Below are 13,916 nucleotides of genomic sequence, written 5' to 3'. Positions count from 1 at the left end.
TATTTACAATCACGGCCCGTAAAAGCCGGTCACGTCGTTAGCTAGCCAGCTTACCCCGGCCTAAGCTGCTGAATATGGGGCTAGCTAGCTAGCTAGCGATAGCCGGTCTATTAGATAGCCACGTTCCAGGCTAAAATCGTCCAAAGCTTGGAAGAATTACATGCATATTATTTTTTAATCAGATTTGAAACGTGTGCTAGTCAAGTCAGATTCCAATGAAGGATCACAAACATTTGATTCCCATATTTGACCTTTGGTTTGAAGCGTTCGGGTCCATTAGACCTCACAGCGACCAGCAGGGGGCGACATCAGCTGCCTGCTTATACAGTAAACCTACTGTAGGTGAGTTGTTTTACAATCACATACATCCGTCTCTTTTTGCATGAACACTACGGAACGCGTCGATTAATATAGCAGTTCCAGATCCGCGTCTACATTCACTTGGGCTTGCCAGTCAGCACAGTGCCATCCCGGCCGAGATGGCGTCAGCGAGGAGGAAGCGTCCACATCTCCCGGAGTCTGGCGGCGAGGGACAACAGCAGGACATCGGCGGTCTCATTAACTCTGACGGGGAGGAGGTGGATTTCCCCGATCACAGTGAGTGAAGCTGGAATGGCGCATGTGTAACCGAGTGACGGTGTCCTCGTAAACGAGTGACAATGTCCTTGTGAGTCCCAGGTAGTGGTAGCGATTTGTTGGTTAAACTCACTCCTCAAAGGAGCTCTAGCAGTCCCTCCAAGAGGGATGCCCCTATTGGCGCAACTGTTAGCGCATCCGCCTCACAAGTGGGAGTTTGTGAGTTCGAATTCCGCCCTGGGTGAGATCTTGACATGGATTACACATGCTTCTTCTAGGATTATAGATAGACAGCTGCCTTTTTTGTGGATTGTTAGACCCATTTGTTGTATTGTTATTGTGAGCACCAATCATATCCAACATTTAATAGGTGTCGTAATATTTAATGAGAGACACTGCTTGGCTTGGTTGGTTGGTCTTCTGACTGGTTTCTTGTTATCCCCTTAGGAGAGAGCTCTGTTCATTACTCTGGAGGAGCGGAGAGCGATCGGCGGGACAAAACCAAAACCCAGATGTCGTCATCATCGTCGACCTCGCCACACGGCTGTCCGGTGTGCGGGAAAGATTTCCCCAACCCGTACAAGCTTCAGAGGCACCTGAGGACGCACTCCGGGGAGAAACCATATCCCTGCCCCGTGTGCGGGAAGCAGTTCGGAGAGAAGGGGCAGTTGGTGGTTCACCAGAGGCTGCATACCGGGGAGAAGCCGTACCCCTGCACCGACTGCGAGAAGAGGTTTGTCAGCAAAGGGGAGCTGAGGCTGCACCTGCGGACGCACACGGGGGAAAGACCTTACCACTGCACCACGTGCGGCAAGAGCTTCTCCCGTCACTGGCACCTCAAAACACACATGGAGACTCACCTGGGGGCGAATCAGACTGGCTCCATTAAGAAGCGGTTCCCTTGTTCTGAGTGTGAGAAGAGCTGTAACTCAGCAGCAGAACTCAGGGACCACATGAGGACGCACACGGGGGAGAAACCGTACCAGTGCTCCCACTGCGACAAGAAGTTTGCTCTATCGGGGACCCTGGTGAGGCATGAGCGTCTCCACACTGGGGTGACTCCCTACCGCTGCTCAGAGTGCGGCAAGACGTTCGCCCAGCAGTGGACCCTGACTACGCACATGAGGACACACACCGGGGAGAAACCCTACCAGTGCTCACACTGTAACAGGAGCTTCACAGCCCCGGGAGAGCTGAAGAGACATACCAGGACGCACACCGGGGAGAAACCGTACCACTGCTCTGACTGCGGGAGGAGCTTCTCTCTGGCGGGAACTCTGAGGAATCACAGACGATCCTGCAGCCACGGCAACAGGGGACCTGCTGAGGGGCTGAGGGAAGCTCCCATTGGTGGATCTTCACAGCAGAGGGAGGGGCCTACATCTGAGGAGGATAAGGTTAGTCTTTATTAGCCTGTTCAGTTGATATTATTTGTATTAAAAGCTTAAAGACTGTGTGTAGGCCTCTTTAAAATCGCCGTCATTGTAGCCGCTTCCTTACACGGAAGACGCAATCGCGGAAAAACCTCGAAGGGCAAACACTTCTTCAAAGGGCAGACATGTCCACTGACGTCACTGGACATGTTTGCCCATTTTAGTTTTCCTGCAATTTCCGTGATTTCGTCTGTAGGAGCCATTTTTGTAGTTTTTATTTAAGAACTACAAGTCGTCGTAGTTCGATTGAATAATGATGCAATCACTGCGCTTCCAACGCATCAGTAGAATCAGACACAGGTGTGAGATGAAGAGATGACGAAATGAAATTGAACCACAAGACATGAACTCTCGCTCGGAAGCAAATGCTGTAGCCTAAGTTGCTAGTTTTGATTTATTTTTGGTTGATATTGAACTAATTTTGAACCCACAAGCTGCGGTTTGACGCGTAAGCGATTGAACCTTTTCTTTATTTTGTTACAAGTGATAACGCACTGCACAACTAGCCTACTCAATGCACACACACTCACATTCATACTCATTTGCCCTGCTGGAACCTAGACCTTCGATCTGCTGTGGATATTATGGATGCACGTTGAAGTCCTCACAAGACTTAACATGATTGAAACTTTGAAAGCCATGACACCATCTTACATGTAGGGAAACGGCTACACTGACGGTGATTTTAAAAGTTCAGTTATCCGTCTAGTGTAGGCCTAAGATAGGCTATAATCAAAGTCCCTATCTCTGATATAACAATAATAAACTATTTAAACAGATTTTAAAAAAAATAATAAGAATAATAAGAATAATTTCACTACAATACCCTACTTACCCATGGTTTAAGCACTGTTGAAACTTGAGTAGGCTATATTCCTACAATTAGGCCCATAGTCATTTTCCTATAGCCGAGGCTACATTTAATTTTATAATTAATTTCAATTATATTTATAGTACATGCTGGGTTTGTGAAAACAAACATCACTGTCAACGGAAACAAGCATGACTGTCCCCTTTACTGTCTCCCACAGGACTGCCGTCCGGGTCAGGGTGGCCAGGGCGCCATGGAGGCCCGTGACCCGCAGTCTGCTGGTACCAGCGGCCCAGAGATGGGGGAGGAGCCGGACCCACAGTCTGCTGGTACCAGCGGCCCAGAGATGGGGGAGGAGCCGGACCCGGGGTTGGAGGAGACGCCCAGTCTGGTGGAGACCAGGAGGAGGGAGGAGGAGGAGGTGAAACAGGAGGAGACGCCCAGTCTGGTGGAGACCAGGAGGAGGGAGGAGGAGGAGGTGAAACAGGAGGAGCCCTCCTATGGTAATAAGACCTGACTAGAGTAGAGCTGGGTGAGAGCATGGGCGTGTTCTCCTTTCTTTCTTTCTTTCTTTCTTTCTTTCTTTCTTTCTTTCTTTCTTTCTTTCTTTCTTTCTGTCTGTCTGTCTGTCTGTCTGTCTGTCTGTCTGTCTGCCTGTCTGTCTGTCTGTCTGCCTGTCTGTCTGTCTGTCTGTCTGTCTGTCTGTCTTCCTGGGGTCCACATCAAATTATTCAAACACTGACAATATACAGACATACAAACATTGACTGACAGCCGTCAGTCTAGACAGAAACCCCATAGTTAAAAGTCAAACAGTGCATGTACATACTGTAGTTAAAAGTCCCATAATCTAACAGTGCATGTACATACTGTAGTTAAAAGTCCCATAAACTAACAGTGCATGTACGTACTGTAGTTAAAAGTCCCATAATCTAACAGTGCATGTACGTACTGTAGTTAAAAGTCCCATAATCTAACAGTGCATGTACGTACTGTAGTTAAAAGTCCCATAATCTAAATACTGTATGAACAGAGGTTATCAAACCAACCAACGAGTTCAAGTCCCTTCAAAACATAGCAGACGGCACCATTCCTGTTGAATGTTTTTGGATAATTTCGGCTCACTATTCAGATTCTGCAACTGTGTGGTCGACCCCCAGGAGGAGGAGGAGAGGAGCAGAGTCCTCCTATACCAGGAGGAGCTGAGCTCCAGGAGAACCACGCCTCCGGGACCAGGAGCCAGTACTGCTGCGGCCTGTGTGGGAGAGACTGCCGGAAGCTGTCGGCCCTCAAGATCCACCTGAGGATCCACTCCGGAGAGAAACCATACCAGTGCTCCATCTGTGACAGGCAGTTTGTCCACAAAGGTCAGCTGGACGGTCACCTCAAGGTGCACACGGGAGAGAAACCGTACCCCTGCCCCGACTGTGGGAAGAGGTTCGCCCACTCTGGAGCCATGTACAGGTGTGTTAGTGGTTCAGCTGGTCCTGGTGTTTGTTTTTACGGGTCATTTAGATTGTCCTGTGAGTGTAATAGTAGTATTTTCTACTTGTCTATATTTCCACAGGCATCAGCTGTTACACACTGGAGAGAAACCCTACCAGTGCTCCCTGTGTGAAAAGAGCTTCAACCAGATGGGCCGTCTAAGGGAGCACGAGAGGACGCACACGGGAGAGAAGTACGACTGCCCGGCGTGCGGGAAGAGCTTCAGCAGGGCCTCCGGGCTCACCAACCACCAGAGGCTGCACACCGGGGAGAGACCGTACCGCTGCGACGACTGTGGGCGGGGCTTCACACGCTCCCAGAGCCTGAGGCTCCACAGACGCAAACACGGCCGGGCGGAGGCAGGGGAGGAGGCTGAGGAGGAGGCTGGGGAGGAGGCTGGGGAGGAGGCAGGGGAGGAGCTGGAGGAGTGGAGTGGGGAAACCGGGGAGGACTCCCCTTTTAGTGACACGCCTGTCGGTGGCGCTAGCGTGATAGAGGAGAACTATGACTGATCCTGACTGTCCCTGTTGAGCCACCGTCCACGCTCGCTGGTCCCTGACCTGCTGACCTGCTGAGCCTGATGTCCAGGCTCATGCCCTTTGAAGTTGCTGGTAGATAATTGGCTGTGATCATGTCTGTGTTGTTCTCTCATTGGTCAGACAGGGCCAGCTCTGGGGTCTAAGCCCCTCCCACAGGCCGCTGTCACACCCCCCCACACCTCTGGAACGGCATTTTTTGCATAATGACATGAGTACTTAATTTTCCTAATATAACGAGAATATGTAGGATCGGAAGCGTTGAAATATATATATATCGCTTTTTAGACTGCTGCAGAAAGTTCTAGAACTCCGTGTCCGGTCTACACCATAGCTTGAGAAGAAAGAAAAAAAAAACGTAGGATTTGAAAGAAAGATTGATTTGAATTATTATTTTTTTTTTCCACTTGGCAGTTGGGACCCCACTTGTAACTAGCTAGCGCCGGCACTGGTAAATACAGCCCACAGGATTGTGAAAAGTGACACATAAGACTGTAATTAGCCTTTGAGTAAAGCTATTGGTGATTTGCCCTAATTCATATATACGATAATAATAATAAACTATTCATAATATGATAATAACGCTGCATCGTTGGGAGACGGTTTCAGCCCTGCAGCGTTCCGAGTACCCAGAAGCTCTTGCTACAAGCTATGATACTCGTCGACACCAATGAGAATCAGATCGGATTTTGTATCGGATGCTGATTGGCCCGCGCGGATAGTGGATGATTTGACCTCTGATTGGTCATTGGCCGCACATTTCTACTTTTCATGTATTGCTAATGAGCCGTGCACTCTAGCGAGCTGTGGGTAACGAGCTGTGGCTAACGAGCTGTGGCTAACGAGCTGTGGCTAACGAGCTGTGGCTAACGAGCTGCGGTTTACTTGGTCTCTCTTCCACGTTAACGCTCACTTCAATAAGGTTTTTATTACCCACAAGGCGAAGTGTATTCCCTAAGTTAGCTTCTCCATTTATTCCTGCCCTTTCGCTCCTGATGAAACAAGTGTTCAAATGCAGCTGGATCTGAAAGGCCCCTCCCCTTCCTCTCCTCTCTCCCTCCTCTCCTCCCTCCCTCCTCTTCTCTCTCCCTCCTCCCCTCCCCCCTCCTCTCCTCCCTCCCTCCTCTCCTCCCTCCCTCCTCTCCTCTCTCCCTCCTCTCCTCCCTCCCTCCTCTCCTCTCTCCCTCCTCTCCTCTCTCCCTCCTCTCCTCTCTCCCTCCTCTCCTCCCTCCCTCCTCTTCTCTCTCCCTCCTCTCCTCCCTCCTCTTCTCTCTCCCTCCTCTCCTCCCTCCCTCCTCTTCTCTCTCCCTCCTCCCCTTCCTCTCCTCTCTCCCTCCTCCCCTACCCCCTCCTCCCCTCTCTCCCTCCTCTCCTCCCTCCCTCCCTCCCTCCTCTCCTCTCCTCTCCTCTCCTCTCCTCTCCTCTCCTCTCCTCTCCTCTCCTCTCCTCTCCTCTCCTCTCCTCTCCTCTCTCCCTCCTCTCCTCCCTCCCTCCTCTTCTCTCTCCCTCCTCTCCTCCCTCCTCTCCTCCCTCCCTCCCTCCATTCCAGCTGTGAGGATGGACGCTGCTCCGGACTGGGCCCAACCATCAACTACAACTCCTCACTGAACACACTGAGTTCATCCACTACAACTCCTCACTGAACACACTGAGTTCATCCACTACAACTCCTCACTGAACACACTGAGTTCATCCACTCATCTCCTCACTGAACACTTGAGTTCATCCACTCAACTCCTCACTGAACACACTGAGTTCATCCACTCAACTCCTCACTGAACACACTGAGTTCAACTCCTCACTGAACACACTGAGTTCATCCACTCAACTCCTCACTGAACACACTGAGTTCATCCACTACAACTCCTCACTGAACACACTGAGTTCATCCACTCAACTCCTCACTGAACACACTGAGTTCATCCACTCAACTCCTCACTGAACACACTGAGTTCATCCACTCATCTCCTCACTGAACACACTGAGTTCATCCATTCATCTCCTCACTGAACACAGTTCATCCACTCATCTCCTCACTGAACACACTGAGTTCATCCACTCAACTCCTCACTGAACACACTGAGTTCAACTCCTCACTGAATACACTGAGTTCAACTCCTCACTGAACACAGTTCATCCACTCATCTCCTCACTGAACACACTGAGTTCATCCACTCAACTCCTCACTGAACACACTGAGTTCAACTCCTCACTGAACACTTGAGTTCATCCACTCAACTCCTCACTGAACACACTGATTTCAGCTCCTCACTCTGAACACTTTTCTCACATCACCTCTGAAGTCGGGAAGGAGCTTCTACCGGATCCTCTGGCATAGTGACGAATATTAGCAGAGAAATCTCTTGTGTTGTCTTTCCATTGAATATGTGTATCCTGTCTACCTGTTAAATGTGCACACTACAATTAAAACGAATACTGAGTGACTGTGTTCTAACGAGTTAATTAAAGAGACGTGGGAGACAGATTTGAATGATAATTATTCAGTTTTCAATTTCATTTCAATGGCTTTATTGGCATGAACGTTCTGAAAACAAATTTGCCAAACCATAAAGTAATAATTAAACATATAACAGTGTAATATATAGTATAATAAACATTATAATATCTCTTTATATATAATACATTTATATATACATACAATACAGTGCAAGTCTTAGGCCCCCTAAGAAAATTGTTTAAAGCATTTTATCTGGATAAGGGTTTATCTGCTTGTTAAAGCACTATATAACATTACAGTAAATGCATATAAACATTATTATGAGGGTGGACACACAAAATACTTCTTTTAAAAACAAGAAATTCATATTTTGGTCCATGATTCAATAACGTTTTTTTTTTTTATACACCATGGACACCTACTGTTGGTTTTTATTAAGATATTTGTATTACTTTTTTGTATTAATGTTTGTGTTTATTCCAATGTTGCATATGGTGTTTTTACAAGCACGTCCAGATACATAGCTTTAAACACTATTTTCTTTGGTGGCAGCCTAACACTTTTATTATATAAATATATATATATATATATACTATATTATAGACATTTAACCGAAGTGGCATTCGCAGGCTATGGGTGTTGGTTCCTCTAGGTGGCGGTAATGCTCCTCTGTGGAACCGCTCTCTACTCATCCGGGTCACAGAGGAAGACACATGTTGTTGTGAAAAGCGATTCTCTGCTTGAGTAGTAACCTTATCCAATATAAAACTACTCTTTTAAAACCACTTCGATTACCAAGTCTGACTACACTCGTTTCTGCAGGTAAGCATGTTTTATTATTCGTAGCATTAGCTGCCACTACTATGAAGCTATGATGTCTGGAGCTAGCATGCTAACGTTAGCGTGACTTTATGCACAACTAAAGGTCACTGTTAGCTAGTTTGGTTTTAATGATCTATCTATCCAACTATCTATCTCTACCTGATGAACGTGTTGTCTCTGGGTGTGCTATAGAAATGTGTTTCACCACCAGGCACAAAGAGTAGAGAGACAAAACCCTGCTCTTCTACACACACACACACACACACACACACACACACCCCCCACCCCTCCCCACACGCACACACTGACACACACCCGGACTGAGGATGGTGTCGTACAAGCGTCTCAGTCCCGAGGACGTCCAGTTCTCCAGCGCTGCGTTGTCTGAGGAGCGTGCTCCGGACCAGGACATGCTGGAGGTGAGCTGACCCCTGACCTCTCTCTAACCCCTGACCCTGTAAACCCGATGCATAGAACCAGCCAGAACCCCCGGCCCACTAGCCCAGCTCCCCCTGACCCAACTACCACGGGTCTGGAGTTCCTTAAGAAGGTTCTTTATCGGGGAACCCGGCCATCTGTTATTAGTATCGGCCCAAGTTTTCATATCAGTGCATCTCTAGAAGTATCAATCAATCAATCAATCAATCAATCAATCAATCAATCAATCAATCAATCAATCAATCAATCAATCAATCAATCAATCAATCAATCAAAGCTTTATTTGTAGTATGCGCTTCGGAGCGCAGCCCTTGTGTGTCGTGGTCCTCCTGGAGTCTAGCCGCGTGTTTCCTCCTGCAGGTGAAGGAGCGGGCGGAGTGTGAGCGCCCTCTGCTGGCCCGGCGGCCTTCCTGCTCCTCCACCGCCGCCCTCCTCGCCCTCGGCCTCCTGCTGCTGCTGCTGGGCGCCGCCTGGCTCCTCGCCACCGTCTTCTGGATCCACCTCCCCGCCCCGGCGGCGCCCAGACCCCCGCCGCCCGCCCCCGCCCCCCCACGGGCGTGCGGGGGCGTCCCGGAGGCCTGGAGGTTCGACTGCTACCCGGAGAGGGGGGCGCCGGTGACCAGGCAGCTGTGCGAGGCCAGGAGGTGCTGCTTCCTCCCCTCGTCCTCCTCCTCCTCCCCCCCCCGGGGGAACGGGGTGCCCTGGTGCTTCTACCCCCCGGGGTTCCCGTCCTACCGCCTGGCCCAGGCGCGGGAGGCGGGGGCGGGGCTGACGGCGCGGCTGGAGAGGGACGTGAGGACGTACTACCCCGGGGACATCCTCACACTGCAGCTGGAGACGCGCCACGAGACACACACCAGGCTGAGGGTCAGGGTGAGGAGGACACACACACACACACACACACAGGCAGGCAGACACACACACACACACAGGCAGGCAGACACACACACACACACAGGCAGACACACACACACACGTACAGGCTACATCCTTCCAGTCTCAGGTTCATCACATGTATTTCCTTCGCCTGTTTAGATAACCGACCCGTCCAATTCGCGGTTTGAGGTGCCAATCTCCGTCCCCAACGCCACTGAGAAGGCCGAGAGCCCCGCCTACAGCGTGGAGCTGAGCAGCGAGCCGTTCGGCATCATCGTGAAGAGAACGGCGTCGGGAACCGTGCTGTAAGACGCTCACCACATCAGTTAATGTACTCCACTAACCCTAACCCTAACCCCATCCTAACCCCATCCTAACCCTAACCCCATCATAACCCTAACCCCATCATAACCCTAACCTAACCCTACCCTAACCCTAACCCCATCATAACCCTAACCTAACCCTACCCTAACCCCATTATAACCCTAACCCCATCATAACCCTACCCCCATCCTAACCTAACCCTATCATAACCTTAACCCTAACCCTACCCTAACCCTAACCCCATCATAACCCTAACCCTAACCCTAACCTAACCCCATCATAACCCTAACCCCATCATAACCCTAACCCTACCCTAACCCCATCATAACCCTAACCCCATCATAACCCTAACCCTACCCTAACCCCATCATAACCCTACCCTACCCTAACCCCACCCTAACCCCATCATAACCCTAACCCCATCATAACCCTACCCTAACCCTAACCCTAACCCTACCCTAACCCCATCATAACCCTAACCCCATCATAACCCTAACCCTACCCTAACCCCATCATAACCCTAACCCCATCATAACCCTAACCCTACCCTAACCCCATCATAACCCTAACCCTAACCTAACCCTAACCCTAACCCTAACCCTAACCCTAACCCTACCCTAACCCCATCATAACCCTAACCCCATCATAACCCTACCCTAACCCTAACCCTACCCTAACCCCATCATAACCCTAACCCCATCATAACCCTAACCCTACCCTAACCCTAACCCCATTATAACCCAAACCTCATCCTAACCCTAACTCTAAACTAACCCTACTCCTCAACACCACGGTGTACTTCTGTGTTGGTGTATTCCTGTGTTGGTGTACTTCTGTGTTGGTGTACTTCTGTGTTGGTGTACGTCTGTGTTGGTGTACGTCTGTGTTGGTGTACTTCTGTGTTGGTGCATTCCTGTGTTCAGTATTTCGGTGTGTTTTGACCTCTGACCCCCCAGTCTCAACACCACGGTGGCCCCGTTGTTCTACGCTGACCAGTTCCTCCAGTTCTCCACCTCGCTGGCCAGCAGGTTCATCTACGGCCTGGGGGAACACCGCTCCGCCTTCCTGCACGACGTCCGCTGGAACACCCTCACCATGTGGGCCAGAGATGTCCCGCCCACGGTAGGCTAATGCTAACATGCTAACATGCTAACATGCTAACATGCTAACATGCTAACATGCTAACATGCTAACATGCTAACATGCTAACAGGAAGCTCGGGTTTCAAAGTCACAGAGCGCTCTGAAATCAGTTGATTTACGAACTGTCGGTTCACTCAGACGGTCTTTTCCTGCCAGAGCACCCAGTGCTCCCAGAGAGCAGCGCTCGGAATTTTGCACGGAATTTTTCGAACTTTCGAAATTTTTTATCAACGCGCACCATGGTAGGCTAATGCTAACATGCTAACGGGTTGTTGTTTTAGAAGCAAATGGCAAACATGCTAAGGCCTAGTCCCAATGCCCACCCTTGCGGACTCACAGATTTTGAGGTTATAGTTATGGTTATAAATTACATAGGTTTCTGTTGCCATAAATCATATGATTCCCGGTTGAAAGCTGCATGACATTAATCATCCATTTCGCTGTTCTATGAATTGAGATTTCCAACATGAATATGGAAAGAGTTGTGAGGTGCAGAAATGTGTGTTGTCATTCTTCAGTGAATACTTGAAACTGGATTCATCACAAACCAGAAACACTCGCAGTAATGTAGTTATTTTATGACCACAACTTAATGATTTCAACAAGTTGAACAGAAATGTTTTGAGGGTGACACAGAGGGTTGTGATAATGTAAAGGGGATTTGACGCTCAAAATTAATTTACATTTAGGCCTTCAAGAAAAACATAATGTAAAATCGAAACCTAAAATAAAGTCCCAAACCCACAATAGTAATAAATATGTTTAGGGATCAACTTAACGTGATGTCACAAGTGCTGTCCCATTCCTTTTTATACCATTTCAAGCCCTTTCAGCCTCTCGCACTCAACCACTTTACCAGGTGACGTCAATAAGTCTGTCAGGGTTCAGGGTTTGAGGGTTTAGGGGGGACATTGGGGCTGCGTTCCGAATCGCATACTTCTACTTCTTACTACCAGTACCTACTACAGCTGCCCTTAGAAAGTACGTACTTCTACTTCTTACTACCAGTACCTACTACAGCTGCCCTTAGAAAGTACGTACTTTGCAAGCAGTAGGCATCCAATTGGGACATACTACCTTGTCATAACATTGCGCCTTGAAATTAGCCCACATCCGTCGCTGTCCATAACGCGACATTCGTCTACAGCTGTCAACTCGCGCATGTGACGCACATTTCCGCTGCGCAAAGGATTGTGGGTCAGAATAGCCAGAAAAGCCTGCTGGCGTGCATACTGCAAAATACGACCGGATGTAGTAGGTCATCCTGGTACTTTTGCCATACTGCCTGTGGCATACTATGTATTGGGACATACTACATTCTGTTTTGGCATACTATATAGTAGGCTAGTAGGCGATTCGGAACGCAGCCTCTGACTAGGCCTAACTGTGAAGGTCAAAGGTGATCTGTGTCCCGTTGACTTCCTGTTTCCTGTCCCAGGAGCTGACCAATCTGTACGGGGCCCACCCCTTTTACCTGGCCATGGAGGAGGGCGGGGCTTCCCACGGCTTCTTCCTGCTCAACAGCAACGCTATGGGTCAGTCAGACCCGTCAATCACCGCACCTCCAAGGTCGTTTATTCGCCACACAGCAATTATACACCAGCCCCGCCCTCCCCCGGTGTTCAGGACGGTTTCTGACTGTCTGATTGGCAGATGTGGCCCTGCAGCCCGCCCCTGCCCTTACCTGGCGTACGATTGGTGGAATCCTGGACTTCTACGTCTTCCTGGGTCCAGATCCTGGCTCTGTGATTGGACAGTACTTGGAGGTCGTAGGTCAGTGTTCAGGAAGTACAGGTCTGGACTGTTTGACAATATTGGGATTTTTTTTTATTACTTTTTTTTCTTTTTGATTTACTCTCCCCCTCCCCCCCCCCTCCCCCCCCCCCCCCCCTCCATCAGGCTACCCCGCCATGCCTGTCTACTGGGCGCTAGGTTACCACCTCTGTCGCTGGGGCTACGGCTCCAGCAACGCCACCTGGGACGTCGTCAGGAGCATGAGGAATTATGGGATACCCCAGGTACCGCCCCCTGAACGTGTGTGTGTGTGCGCTTGTGTGTTTGTCTGGATGTACTGCGTCGCTTTCTCCATGCATATGTTCTAAGATGGTAAGTGTATTCATAGTGTGTGTATTTGTGTGTGTTCGCGCGTGTGTGTGTGTGTGTGTGTGTGTGTTCGCGTGTGTGTGTGTGTGTGTGTGTGTGTGCAGGACGTTCAGTGGAATGACATAGACTACATGGAGCGTTTTCTGGACTTCACCTTCGACCCCGTGGCCTTCTCCTCACTGCCTGAGCTGGTGAAGGACTTGCACGCTCACAACCAACGCTACGTCATGATCCTGGTACGTGTGTGTGTGAGTGAGTGTGTGTGTGTGTGCGAGTGCGCGCCCATGTGAGAGAGAGAGAGAGAGAGAGAGAGAGAGAGAGAGAGAGAGAGAGAGAGAGAGAGAGAGAGAGAGAGAGAGAGAGAGAGAGAGAGAGAGAGAGAGAGAGAGAGAGAGAGAGTGTGTATTAGAGGAGTACCTGAATACAAATATCTTATTCCGAACAGCACAAATAATCCAAAGGAAACTGATATTTTTTCTACCCGAAGTTCCTCGTTATTATTCGGGGGGAGGGGGGAGTGGGGGGGTTCAAATGAGCTCCTCTCTCTCTCTCTCTCTCTCTCTCTCCGTCTCACCTCTGATCTTAAACAGCTGATTTGCATAAACGAGCCTCCTCTAATGGTAAATGGACTTCACTTATATAGCGCTTTTCCACCTTAGCGGCACTCAAAGCTTTACAATGGCCTCTCATTCACCCATTCACACACACATTCACACACCAATGGCGGTAGCTGCCATGCAAGGTGCTAACCTGCTCATTGGGAGCAATTTGGGGTTAGGTGTCTTGCTCAAGGACACTTCGACATGTGGTCAGTCGGAGCTGGGATTCGAACCGCTGACCCTTCGATCACTGAACGACCCGCTCTACCAACTGAGCTACAGCCGCCCCTAATCTCTCTCTGATTGGACGCCT

The 13,916-nt window shown here is 49.5% G+C and overlaps 1 protein-coding gene across 1 annotated transcript in view; it reads left to right on the top strand.

Annotated features, from left to right (window-relative positions):
• Nucleotides 1-8,447: 8,447 nt before the first annotated feature.
• gaa2 (alpha glucosidase 2) overlaps nucleotides 8,448-13,916 on the top strand; it is a gene marked incomplete at its 5' end in the record, with an annotated part of 18,437 nt that continues 12,968 nt past the window's right edge. The window contains 8 exon segments of the mRNA XM_084460241.1: nucleotides 8,448-8,540; nucleotides 8,920-9,432; nucleotides 9,595-9,740; nucleotides 10,716-10,881; nucleotides 12,340-12,436; nucleotides 12,555-12,674; nucleotides 12,801-12,919; nucleotides 13,109-13,240. Of these exon segments, the coding sequence (XP_084316367.1) occupies nucleotides 8,448-8,540; nucleotides 8,920-9,432; nucleotides 9,595-9,740; nucleotides 10,716-10,881; nucleotides 12,340-12,436; nucleotides 12,555-12,674; nucleotides 12,801-12,919; nucleotides 13,109-13,240 (1,386 nt within the window).

Source organism: Borostomias antarcticus (genome assembly GCF_949987555.1).
Source record: "Borostomias antarcticus genome assembly, chromosome: 31".
Taxonomy (NCBI): Eukaryota; Metazoa; Chordata; class Actinopteri; order Stomiiformes; family Stomiidae; genus Borostomias; species Borostomias antarcticus.
Note: the sequence above shows the minus strand (reverse complement) of the source record. Positions and strands in the feature narration are given on the sequence as shown.